This window comes from Ovis aries, chromosome 15, assembly GCF_016772045.2.
Source record: "Ovis aries strain OAR_USU_Benz2616 breed Rambouillet chromosome 15, ARS-UI_Ramb_v3.0, whole genome shotgun sequence".
Lineage (NCBI taxonomy): Eukaryota > Metazoa > Chordata > Mammalia > Artiodactyla > Bovidae > Ovis > Ovis aries.
The window spans coordinates 77,371,256-77,383,891 of record NC_056068.1 but is presented as its reverse complement, the minus strand read 5'-3'; the positions used below and the strand labels follow the sequence as shown (position 1 = coordinate 77,383,891).

The following is a 12,636-nucleotide window of genomic DNA, read 5'->3' as shown; positions in this document are numbered from 1 at the left end:
CCAATACAGTATTGTAAAGCAAAATAAAGTAAAAAATAAAAATTAAAAAAAAGAAAGATTAAATGGGAAAAGAATGAAGACTATTGAGATAGACAGAGTGTTAATATATATTAGTTAGCCAATAATTAATGGCATAACATTGAAACCATGGGCTTCCCTTGTGGCTCAGCTGGTAAAGAATTTGCCTGTAATGCGAGAGCCCTGGGTTTGATCTCTGGATTGGGAAGATCCCCTGGAGAAGGGAACAGCTACCCACCCCAGTATTCTGGCCTGGAGAATTCCATGGACTGTTTAGTCCATGAGGTGGCAAAGAGTCAGACATGACTGAATGCCTTTCAGTCACTCATTGACACCATATTTTATCTGACTTTAATATATTCTAGCCAATGTTTTCTTATAAGCAACAGTTGAAAAGAAGTTTGAGTAAAGTAATAAAATATACCAGAAATAGAAACCCATAAATCTTTTATAATATAGAATAGCTATTTTACGGTGTTTTTACCATGATAACTCTTCTTAACATGCCATCAATTCAGTTCAGTTCAGTTCAGTCACTCAGTCATGTCCGACTCTTTGCGACCTCATGAATCACAGCACGCCAGGCCTCCCTGTCCAACCCCAACTCCCTGAGTTCACTCAGACTCTCGTCCATCAAGTCAGTGATGTTATCCAGCCATCTCACCCTCTGTCGTCCCCTTCTCCTCCTGCCCCCAATCCCTCCCAGCATCAGAGTCTTTTCCAGTGAGTCAACTCTTCACATGAGGTGGCCAAAGTACTGGAGCTTCAGCTTTATCATCATTCCTTCCAAAGAAATCCCAGGGCTGATCTCCTTCAGAATGGACTGGTTGGATCTCCTTGCAGTCCAAGGGACTCTCAAGAGTCTTCTCCAACACCACAGTTCAAAGGCATCGATTCTTTGGCACTCAGCCTTCTTCACAGTCCAACTCTCACATCCATACATGACTACTGGAAAAACCACAGCCTTGACTAGACAGACCTTAGTTGGCAAGGTAATGTCTCTGCTTTTGAATATGCTATCTAGGTTGCTCATAACTTTTCTTCCAAGGAGTAAGCGTCTTTTAATTTCATGGCTGCAATCACCATAGTGTTTTACAAATACCACCATGAAAAGCAAAGGAATTTCATAGGCTTTATTTTTTCACTCTGAAATATTTTTACATAAGGACGTTTTATTTACAATGGCAGCTGGAAAGTTTAAGACCATCTGAGGCTTTTAACTTTGCAATTTTAATGTGTAAATAAGAGTGTTCTTCAGTAGTTTATGGCATTTCAAATATATGATTGGACTATAGCCTAGCTTTCTCAGCAAACTGATTCAGTGTTTTAGCCTTCAGGAAGCCATATCAAAGTCAGATGTAATAGTCAAATATCAAGAAGTTATAGCTTCTTACTTCTAGTGCAATTAACAAATACATGTGTCTTTATAAGAATATTATCTTAGTGTCCATAACAATTTTATGCATCTTCCAAAAAACTGTTGTGTATATACATACAATATATATACACTGTTGTGAGATATGTGTCTATGTGTGTGTGTGTGTGTTAAGATACTTAACAAATCTTCAATGAATTTTGTATTATTGAGACATAAGTAATAGTCAAAAAATGTTGCCGACTGCTTTTAGGTAAATTCATGTTTATTTATTTTATATCCCGGGCAAAATTCAGTGCTTGTTAACAAGGATGAAATGCTAGTTCTTTAGCAAAGAATGCTCACAAAAAGGGTGATATAAAGCAATGCCTTAAAGGTGATCGTTTGTAAACCACAGAGAGGTGGGCATTTAACCAGGGTTGAAGATGAGGAGGCAGGAAAGAAAATTATCTTGGAAGAAGTGCAGAAGTATTGATAGTTGATAACAACAGCACAATATTGTACTTTAACAAGTAGAGAGCTCTTCTGTATGTCTTTAAAATCTAATCTTTAGATATCTTATTTTTATCAAACTTTAACTTATATGCAGAGTACATCATGAGAAACGCTGGGCTGGAAGAAGCACAAGCTGGAATCAAGATTGCTGGGAGAAATATCAATAACCTCAGATAAGCATATGACACCACCCTTATGGCAGAAAGTGAAGAGGAACTCAAAAGCCTCCTGATGAGAGTGAAAGAAGAGAGTGAAAAAGTTGGCTTAAAGCTCAACATTCAAAAAACCAAGATCATGGCATCTTGTCCCATCACTTCATGGGAAATAGATGGGGAAACAGTGGAAACAGTGACACAAAACTTTATTTTGGGGGGCTTCAAAATCACTGCAGATGGTGATAGCAGCCATGAAATTAAAAGACGCTTATTCCTTGGAAGGAAAGTTATGACCAACCTAGATAGCCTATTCAAAAGCAGAGACATTACTTTGCCAATAAATGTCCGTCTAGTCAAGGTTTTGGTTTTTCCAGTGGTTATGTATGGATGTGAGATTTGGACTGTGAAGAAAGCTGAGCACCGAAGAATTGATGCTTTTGAACTGTGGTGTTGGAGAAGACTCTTGAGAGTCCCTTGGACTGCAAGGAGATCCAACCAGTCCATCCTAAAGGAAATCAACCCTGAATATTCATTAAAAGGAATGATGTTGAAGCTGAAACTCCAGTACTTTGGCCACTTCATGTGAAGAATTGACTCACTGGAAAGACTCTGATGCTGGGAGGGATTGGGGGCAGGAGAAGAAGGGGACGACAGAGGATGAGATGGCTGGATGGCATCACCAACTCAATGGACATGAATTTGGGTAAACTCCAGGAGTTAGTGATGTACAGGGAGGCCTGCCGTGCTGCGATTCATGGGATCTCAAGGAGTCAGACACGAATGAGAGACTGAACTGAAGTGAACTTATTCAAATGTGATGTGAACTTATTCAAATGTACACCATGTGTAATTATTAGTACAGAATGTGATATAATGTATGCATTGAGAAATGATTAACACAATAAGGTTGATTAACACAGGCTTCATCTCACAGTGTTACCATTTTGAGTGTGTGTATAGTGAGGACAGTTAAGATATACTTTTTTTTGCAAATTTCTCAAGTTTTCATTATTGTTAACTAGATATACCATATACATTTAGATCCCCTTAATTATTCGTCAAATAACAAAGTTTGTACACTTTTTGCAATATCACCAATTTCCCCTACCTTTTGGGCCCTAGCAACATTCAACTCAGTATGTTTTTGTGAATTTCATCTTATTATTATTATTATTATTTTTGGACTGTAGCACTCAGCTTGCCGGGATCTTAGTTCCCTGATCAGGGATCAAACTGGACCCAGTTCGTGAATGCATTGAGTTCTAATCACTGGGCTGTCAGGGAGTTCCTGAATTTGACTTTTTAGATTTTACACATAATTGAGATCATACAGCACTTGTCTTCCTCTCTATTGATATTTCACATAACACATGACCTCACAGTTCTTCCATGTTGTAGAAAACATGACTTCTAAAAGACATAGACATGCACACTTCAGTTCAGTTCAGTTCAGTCACTCGGTTGTGTCCAACTCTTTGGGACCCCATGGACTGCAGCACGCCAGGCCTCCTTGTCCATCACCAATGCTGGAGTTTACTTAAACTCATGTCCATTGAGTCAGTAATGCCACTTTAAGATCTGAATAACTGTCAGATCCTTTGACTACAACCTTTTCATTTCCCAGATTGAATCTTTTTAAAATTTGACTGAAGATCTCTATCCAAAGTAGCTTTTCTTTTTGAATAGTTTTAGATATTTTTGTTTTGAAATTATAGCCCTTTATGTTTTATGTCATGATGAATTTGAGGCCAATGATGAATTACTTGACTGTTTTTTAAATTTGTTTTTAGTACTAACTTCTGTAGTACATAAACTATAAGATCTAGAATAATATATAAAAAGGCTACAGGCTCAAAGATCACTGAGTAAACGCACAATAAATCTTAGTGTAATTGAAAACAATGTTTGAATTAAACAATGAACAAAATTACTACAATGGAAAAGACAGAAAAGGTTTTCACACAGACAAAGTGCTACACACACACACACACACACACACACACACACACACAAATCCTTAAAGCATAATGAAACATGACATGTGTGGGGGAAACAAAATTAGGATTTAGTACAAATATCACTTTAATAATTTGAGAAATTATTATTCTCATGTATCCTATCATTTAATTTTAGTAAATCAACAAACAATATATGTATTTGAATGCATAGGTATACACAAATGCCTAATAAAAAAACTAAAACCATTTATTTTTCAATTTTTCCAGGGCCTGTTTCACATCCTTGTTCCTTAGGCTGTAAATCAGAGGGTTTAACATGGGAATCACGAGGGTGTAAAACAATGAGGCCATTTTGTCTTCATCTAGAGAGTAGGATGAGCTCGGCCTGAAATACATGAAGAGCAGAGTTCCCTGGAAAATTGCCACAGCAGTTAGGTGGGAGGTGCAGGTGGAGAAAGCTTTGAACCTCCCTTCAGCAGAGTGGATCTTCAAGACTGCTAGGATGATATAACAATAAGAGACAAGGACTCCTGAAATGGAGCTTAATTCAATGAAGCCAAAAATCATGAATATCACTAACTCATTGACCTGTGTGTCTGAGCAAGATATCAACAGGAGAGGAGGAACATCACAAAAAAAGTGGTTAATCTCATTTGACCCACAGAAGCATAAATGGAATGCTAATGTCGTGTTTATCAAACCATCTATCATTCCCACCAGGTAAACCCCCGCCATGAGCAGGGAGCACACCCTGCTGGACATGCTGACTGCGTAGAGCAAGGGGCTGCTGATGGCCTTGTACCGGTCATAGGCCATCACTGCCAGCAGGAGACACTCAGAATCGACAAAGATACAGAAAACCAAAAATTGCAGAGCACAGCTATAGGAGGGGATTGATTTGTTCTTGGCAAACAGGTCCACCAGCATCTTAGGGCCGATGGCTGTGGAATAGCAGAGGTCACAGAAGGAGAGGTGGCTGAGGAAAAAGTACATGGGTGTGTGCAGCTGGGGATCCATCCTAATGAGGGTGATCATTCCCAGATTTGCCAGAAGATTGATGAGATAAACAAGGAGAAACATTGTAAATAGGATGAGTTTGTTCTCAGCGTTATCAGTAATTCCCAAGAAAATGAACTCAGTCATGGAGGAGCAATTCTCTCTTTCCATTCTTCTTAGATCTTGTGCAAACTTTTGAGAAAGTTATCAAGAAAATCACATATGTGTGTTTAATGCTTCTGCACAACAACAACAAAAATCATAAGGCAGAGCATGCTGTTTTTCCTTAATTGTCTTTTTATCCTTAGAAAATAATCCAGTCTTGTACCTACTCTTTGAAGAGGCATAACTGTCTATTCTGCAATAATAAAAGGCATATGAGGAAGACCCTTGAGAATGTTTCAAGTCAATCTGGTTGCCACTCATGAGGTTGCTACTTTCTACAAACTCTTCTCTGAGCCTTATTTTTCTTATATCAGAGAGAAGAGCTGGATGATTTTGCCTTTCTAAAGTTCTTTAAAACCACATGGAAGAGACACCAGTGTTAGCAAGATCAGATTCTAAGACTTTGTACTGAGTTTTCCCTTTGTTTAAAAATATTCACTTGAATACAAAAAAGATTACTATTTTTTGTCTCTCAAAAAGACATGATTGGTTTAAGAATGTTCTTCTTAGTTCCAGAAACAGTGAGTACATCAATGGCTAGTAATAGTAAAAATCATTGTGTTGCTGGTTTTAGCTTATCTTCTGCTTAGCATTTGGTGAGACATGAAATAAGTTATTACTGACCTGCTCCTAGAAACTTGCTATTGCTTTCCCATAATGCTCATTACCTCTTTGTGGAGAGGTTACCGTCTAGGATGACTCTCTTGACCAGTGGAAGAAAAGAGCTAAAAGAAGTGAAAACAATAGAATGTACCACATATATTTGCATCACTTTAGATTTTAAATGACTTTCAATTTAATTGAATGTAAATTAGATGAGGGATAATAAATGCTTCTAAAATGCAAAGACCTTGCTCTCTCTGTTGTGTTTATGTGTATGCCTGTGTATATATCTAAATTGAAGTGAAAGCAATGCACTTTTTTTTTTAGACCTAAGTAAATATAGTACCTGGTTTACATGGAGGTGAATTTGGACAGGTTTTTGTTTTTATTGCGGTATCTATGCAATAAAAGAAAACACACCTTATTTTTTTTGTTTCTATAAAGCAAAACACAATTTATATTCATGAACAGTTGCTCATTGCAAAAAGAGCAAAGACTTTTATGTGAGCCAGCATGAAAATAAAATTACATTATGAATGTTAACAAGTTCAGACAGACTCTTCCAATTTTGTGAAGAAAATATTATTTGCTATTAAATGCAGATTTTAATGAGTAGGTAGGCATAAAGTCCTTCATTTACAAACTTTTATTTTCCCCCCAGTTTAAATATTTTCTCTTATTTTTCTTCAGTTAGGATCTGGAAACATACCTGGAAAGAGCAGGTCTTGGTTAGTTGAACAGTAATGTGCATTTGGTCTTTTATTTCACCAGGTATATTGGGACTTAAATCCCTGTGCTATGGCCCTTAGGCTTTAGTGTTATTCAAACACTTCATTAATTATATTTATGCTTCCGTATATTCCCCTGGCAGAGGAAGACATGGCTAGATAGCATCACTGACTCAATGGACGTTAATTTGAGCAAACTCTGGGAGATAGTGGTGGACAGAGGAGCCTGGTGCCTTGCCATCCCTGAGGGTGCAGAGTCAGACAGACTTTGAAACAGGACAACCAGCACAACATTCCCCTGTGAGTTCAGAAACAATTTAGCAGAAACAGAGTTTTTCTGCTTCATTATTGTGTCCAAATTGCTCTGTGGAAGGAAGGGTACAGCAAATGGTGTGTATGGTGTGTGTCAGCTACCTGAAAACTACCTTCTCTTTCTTGAGTCAAAGAGGAAACTTAGTGAAATTCTAAAAGATCCCCCTTCATCCAACCCTTTTTGATTGTTCATTGTGTTTTTGAACACAAAATATTCTCCTTCACTACCTCATGTCAGAATATTACACTTTGATCACATTTTCTTTTATCTTGAAATATAATCCTATGTCATAAAATCATCCTTCTAATGTATACAGTTCTTCGATTTTTAGTGCACTTTCAAATTTGTTCACTCATTACTACAGTCTACTTCCAGAACATCTTCATCAGCCCCAGAAGAAATCTACACCTTCTAGCTCTCACTCTCCTTTCCTCCCTCTCGAGCCTGGCCACTGCTAATCTACTTTCTGATCCTGTGTGGTTTCCTATTATTGGCCTTGCGTATAAAGAGAATCATGCTGTGTGTGTGTGCTTCTTGTCAGGTTTATTTTCTTTGGTAAAATATTTACCAGTTTCATCCATGTTGTTGCATGTGTTAGAATTCCGTTTCATTATGTGGCTGAATAGCATTTCATGTTAAGGATATAATATACTTTGGTGATCCATTTTTCAGAAGGATGAACACTGGCTTGTTTCTACTGTTCAGCTGATATGACTAATGACACTGTAAACATTCCTGTCGATCCCTTTCAAGATAGCCCTCATTACCAAATATCAGCTTTTTCCCATTCTCCAACCACATATCATCCAAGGACATTTCACTGATTTTGTGACTTCATCACATTGTCTAAATAGTGCACTCTTTTCTGAATTATGTTTATTTTATTTATTTAAGGTGGTTTTTTTTTTTTTTTTTTTTTTTTTTTACTGCATTAAAGGCCATGGGAATGAAATCAATGGTTGCTTTGTACTTCCTAAACTACATGGTGCGAGGATTTGTAAATGTAGTGGTTTCTAAATATTTATTGTTATGCATTTTTCACTATCAAATGAAGAACAGAGAACAATTACAAGGATAAAAACATACCTGCTTTGGGAATTTTTTATGTATATAGAACACATGAGTGAAGATGTCTCATTTTAAAAATTGTGCATGGTGACGATTTTTTCTAAATCAACGGAGTTCTATTCAGTTCAGTTCAGTTCAGTTCAGTCGCTCAGTCGTGTCCAACTCTTTGCGACCCCATGAATTGCAGTACGCCAGGCCTCCCTGTCCATCATCAACTCCTGGAGTTCACTCAGATTCATGTCCATAGAGTCGGTGATGCCATCCAGCCATCTCATCCTCTGTCATCCCCTTCTCCTCCTGCCCCCCCAATCCCTCCCAGCATCAGTCTTTTCCAATGAGTCCACTCTTCGCATGAGGTGGCCAAAGTACTGGAGTTTCAAGTTTAGCATCATTCCTTCCAAAGAACACCCAGGACTGATCTCCTTTAGAATGGACTGGTTAGATCTCCTTGCAGTCCAAGGGACCCTCAAGAGTCTTCTCCAACACCACAGTTCAAAAGCATCAATTCTTTGGTTCTCAGCTTTCTTCACAGTCCAACTCTCATATCCATACATGACTACTGGAGAAACCATAGCCTTGACTAATGTCTCTGCTTTTGAATATGCTGTCTAGGTTGGTCATAACTTTTCTTCCATGGAGTGTCTTTTAATTTCATGGCTGCAGTCACCATCTGCAGTGATTTTGGAGCCCCCCAGAATAAAGTCTGACACTGTTTCCACTGTTTCCCCGTCTATTTCCCATGAAGTGATGGGACCAGATGCCATAATCCTAGTTTTCTGAATGTTGAGCTTTAAGCCAACTTCTTCACTCTCCTCTTTCACTTTCATCAAGAGGCTTTTTAGTTCCTCTTCACTTTCTGCCATAAGGGTGGTGTCATCTGCATATCTGAGATTACTGATATTTCTCCTGGCAATCTTGATTCCAGCTTGTGCTTCTTCCAGCCCAGCGTTTCTCATGATGTACTCTGCATAGAAGTTCAATAAGCAGGGTGACAATATACAGCCTTGACGTACTCCTTTTCCTATTTGGAACCAGTCTGTTGCTCCATGTGCAGTTGTAATATTTTTCTTAAAATAATTTGTTTTCTATTATTTATTTTAGTTATATATAAAATTGGAAAAAAACATCTTGGACATTACACTTTTATGTCCTCCTTAAGCCCTCCCAAACAGATAGCAATTGAATTCTCCATACTCCTCAAACATGGTCTTCCATTTTGTTATCTGGTGTGACTGGGCTGCTTCCTAAGGTCACAGAAAGTAAAATAATGCCTTAAGTAGATGGTTGTTTGTGGAATTCAAAGAGACAAAGAAAGATGTTTAACAATGGCGGAAAATGAGGGAAAAGGAAAGGCAATCATCTTAGGCGATATGACACACTGTTGATAGCTGATAATGGCAGCGCAGTAATACAGTTTACCAAGGCTTTCCCCATTGCTCTTTGTAACCTAATTTCCAACTTCCTTTCTTCTTTTTTCCCCTGATTTATTCAGATATAACTGTCAAATAGCATTTGCATTCAATAGATAAACAACGTGATGATTTGCTCTATGTATACATTGTGAAATGATTACAACACTAAAATTGGTTAACACATTCACACCTCACACAGTTACCATTGTAGTGTGTGTATAGTGAGACCATTTAAGATCCACTTTTGTAGCTCATTTCAAGCTTATAATATGGCATGGTTAACCAGAGTCACCATGGATATTAGATCCCCAGAACTTATTCGTCAAATGTAATAACAAAAGCTTGGCACACTTTGAACAGCATCACCCATTTCTCCCACCTTCCAACTCCTAGCAACCAATAATCTTCTTTCTGTTTCTATGAGTTCATTCTACCTTTTTAGGTCCCACATGTACATGAGATCATACATTACTAGTTTTTCTCCGACTGACATAGTTTTCTTAGATTAACATCCTTGGAATACCCCATGTTGCAGAAAACATGACTTCTTTACCGCTAAAGACAGGGGATTCTCTACTTCAAGACTTGTCCCATGGTCACATCCTCTGACGGCTATCTGTTCCTCACCCAAAATGGATCTTTCTTAGATATGAGACGGAATATCTTTATCCAAAGATGCTTTTACTTTATACTAGTTTTATAGAGTTTGCTTTTGGATTTACAGCACTCAATTTTTTATTCCATGATGATTTTAAGTCTAATTATGACTTACTTGACTGTTTAGTTCATTATTAGCTAATATTAGCACCAACTTAAGTTCATTAAAATCTAAAAAAAAAATGTACTATATAAAATATAAAGAATCTAAGTGGTGGAAGATTGCTCAATACATGCATAATGTCTTAGTGAAATTGAAATAATGTTTGAATGGAAAATTAGTCCAGAATTAGCACAGCTAGAAATGTCAAAAGGTTTTTCAAAAATAGCAAGTGCCTTATAGAAACTCTGGCCACATATTAAGCATAACATTTGAGGGGAACTGCAATATCTCTTAAGAGTGGGGTTTAATACAAATAATTGTTCATTTAGGAATCTGGAAAAATTATGTTTCTCACGTATCATGCCATATAATTTTAATTAAGCAATTACTATATGTGTATAGCCATATGTAGAGATATATAATAAACTATTTAAAAATATAGTTTATTTTTCAATTTTTCTAGGGCCTCTTTTACATCATTGTTCCGCAAACTATAAATCAGAGGGTTTAACGTGGGAATCACAAGGGTGTAAAACAATGAGGTCATTTTGTCTTCATCTAGAGAGTAGGATGAGCTCGGCCTGAAATTCATGAAGAGCAGGGTTCCCTGGAAAATGGCCACCGCAGTTAGGTGGAATGTGCAGGTGGAGAAAGCTTTGAACCTCCCCTCAGCAGAGTGGATTTTCAAGACTGAAAGGATGATATAACAATAAGAGACAAGGACTCCTGAAATTGTACTCAGCTCAATGAAACCGAAAACAATAAACAACACCAGCTCATTGACCTGTATATCAGAGCAGGAAAGGAGGAAAAGTGGAGGCAAATCACAGAAGAAATGGTTAATCACATTTGACCCACAGAAACATAAGCGGAATGCTAATGTCGTGTGTATCAGAGCATCTGCCATTGCCACCAGGTAAACCCCAGCCACCAGCAGGGAGCGCACCCTGCTGGACATGCTGACTGCGTAGAGCAAGGGGCTGCTGATGGCCTTGTACCGGTCATAGGCCATCACTGCCAGCAGGAGACACTCCGAATCGGCAAAGATACAGAAGACCAAGAATTGCAGAGCGCAGCCACAGAAAGAGATTGACTTGTTCTTGGCAAATAGGTCCACCAGCATCTTAGGGCCGATGGCTGTGGAATAGCAGAGGTCACAGAAGGAGAGGTGGCTGAGGAAAAAGTACATGGGTGTGTGCAGCTGGGGATCCATCCTAATGAGGGTGATCATTCCCAGATTTGCCAGAAGATTGATGAGATAAACAAGGAGAAACATTGTAAATAGGATCACTTTGTTCTCAGTGTTCTCAGTAATTCCCAAGAAAATGAACTAAGTCAAGGAGGAGCAATTCTCTCTACTCATTCTTCTTTGTTCTTGTCTAAAGTTTTAGCAAGTGATCAAGAAAATGACACCTGGATGTGTAACACTTCTGCACATCTGCAAAATATAAAATAGAGCATGATTTTTTTCTATATCTTTATATTTAGAAAATAATTCATGTCAGGTGTATGTATACTTGAAGAGGGATATCTATATATTAAGCAGTAATAAAAATTATCTGGAATTGAGCTTTGAGAAATAGTGATGTAAATTTAGATATCATTCATGAGGTATGCTCCTTTCCACAAGCTCTTCTCTGAGCATTATTTTCCTTATCTCAGTGGGTAGATATCAACAAATTCCACTCTCCTTATCTCTTCAATAAGAGACACCAGTGATAGCAAAGCCAGGTTTAAGATATGAGACTAAGCATTTTCTATGCTTGAAAATATTCACTTGAATACAAACAATGATTAGAAAAGATAATTACAAAATTTATGTTTCTCAAAAACACATGATAAATTTAAGAGTCTTTAACTTAGTTCCAGAAACAATGAGTATAACACTGTCTAGCAGTAATAAAAAAATTATTATGGTACAGATTTTAGTTTATGTTGTGTTTAGTATTTGGAGATACATGAAGTAAGTATTATTTACCTTTTTGCTAGAAATTTATAATTGCTTTCCCACAATGCTCATTATCTCTTTTGTAATAGTTGTAGTCAAGGGATGAATCTATTGACCAGTGGAAGAAAAAAGTTAAAAAGAAATAAAAGCAACAGAATGTACCACATACATTTGCATCACTTTAGATTTTAAATCTCCTTTCTGGATTCAATTTATGATAGGAACATATTTCTATCTCAATTTGTAAACACTGGACCATTCAGAGATGGCTTAGTTATTTCAGCACCAAAGTATCAAATCAGTAGTTTAAAAAAAGAGTCAGCATAGCAGTTGGTGAAAGTAGTTTGGAGGTAAATGGAGTCTGCAAGTGAGAAAACAATAAAGAAGTCTAGGAACAACAGCATGCCATAAAAAAGAAATCTGAAGAAAAAGCCACATGCTCTTTCTGGCTCATCAACAAGGATTTGTAGGGACTTCCCAGAGGAAGGTGCACTTCCTGGGGCTGTGAGAGGCCTGGGAGAGAATTAATTAGGCCTGACCTTGAGGCTAAGTTGCCAAGTTGCCTTTCCCCTGTAAAACAGCATCATTCCTGTGGTTAGGAGAAGGCCCGGCCTGCAGGCCTGCCAAGGTGAAGGCAGTGCT

At 37.7% G+C, this 12,636-nt stretch overlaps 1 protein-coding gene and 1 pseudogene across 1 annotated transcript; both read right to left on the bottom strand.

Moving 5' to 3' along the window:
* Nucleotides 1-4,238: 4,238 nt before the first annotated feature.
* LOC101112713 (olfactory receptor 5W2-like) lies at nucleotides 4,239-5,168 on the bottom strand. The gene has a single exon (XM_012108246.3). It carries the CDS (start codon nucleotides 5,166-5,168, stop codon nucleotides 4,239-4,241), a length of 930 nt encoding a protein of 309 aa, XP_011963636.2.
* A 5,308-nt stretch (nucleotides 5,169-10,476) lies between these two features.
* LOC114118319 (olfactory receptor 5W2-like) lies at nucleotides 10,477-11,412 on the bottom strand (annotated as a pseudogene).
* Nucleotides 11,413-12,636: the final 1,224 nt, after the last annotated feature.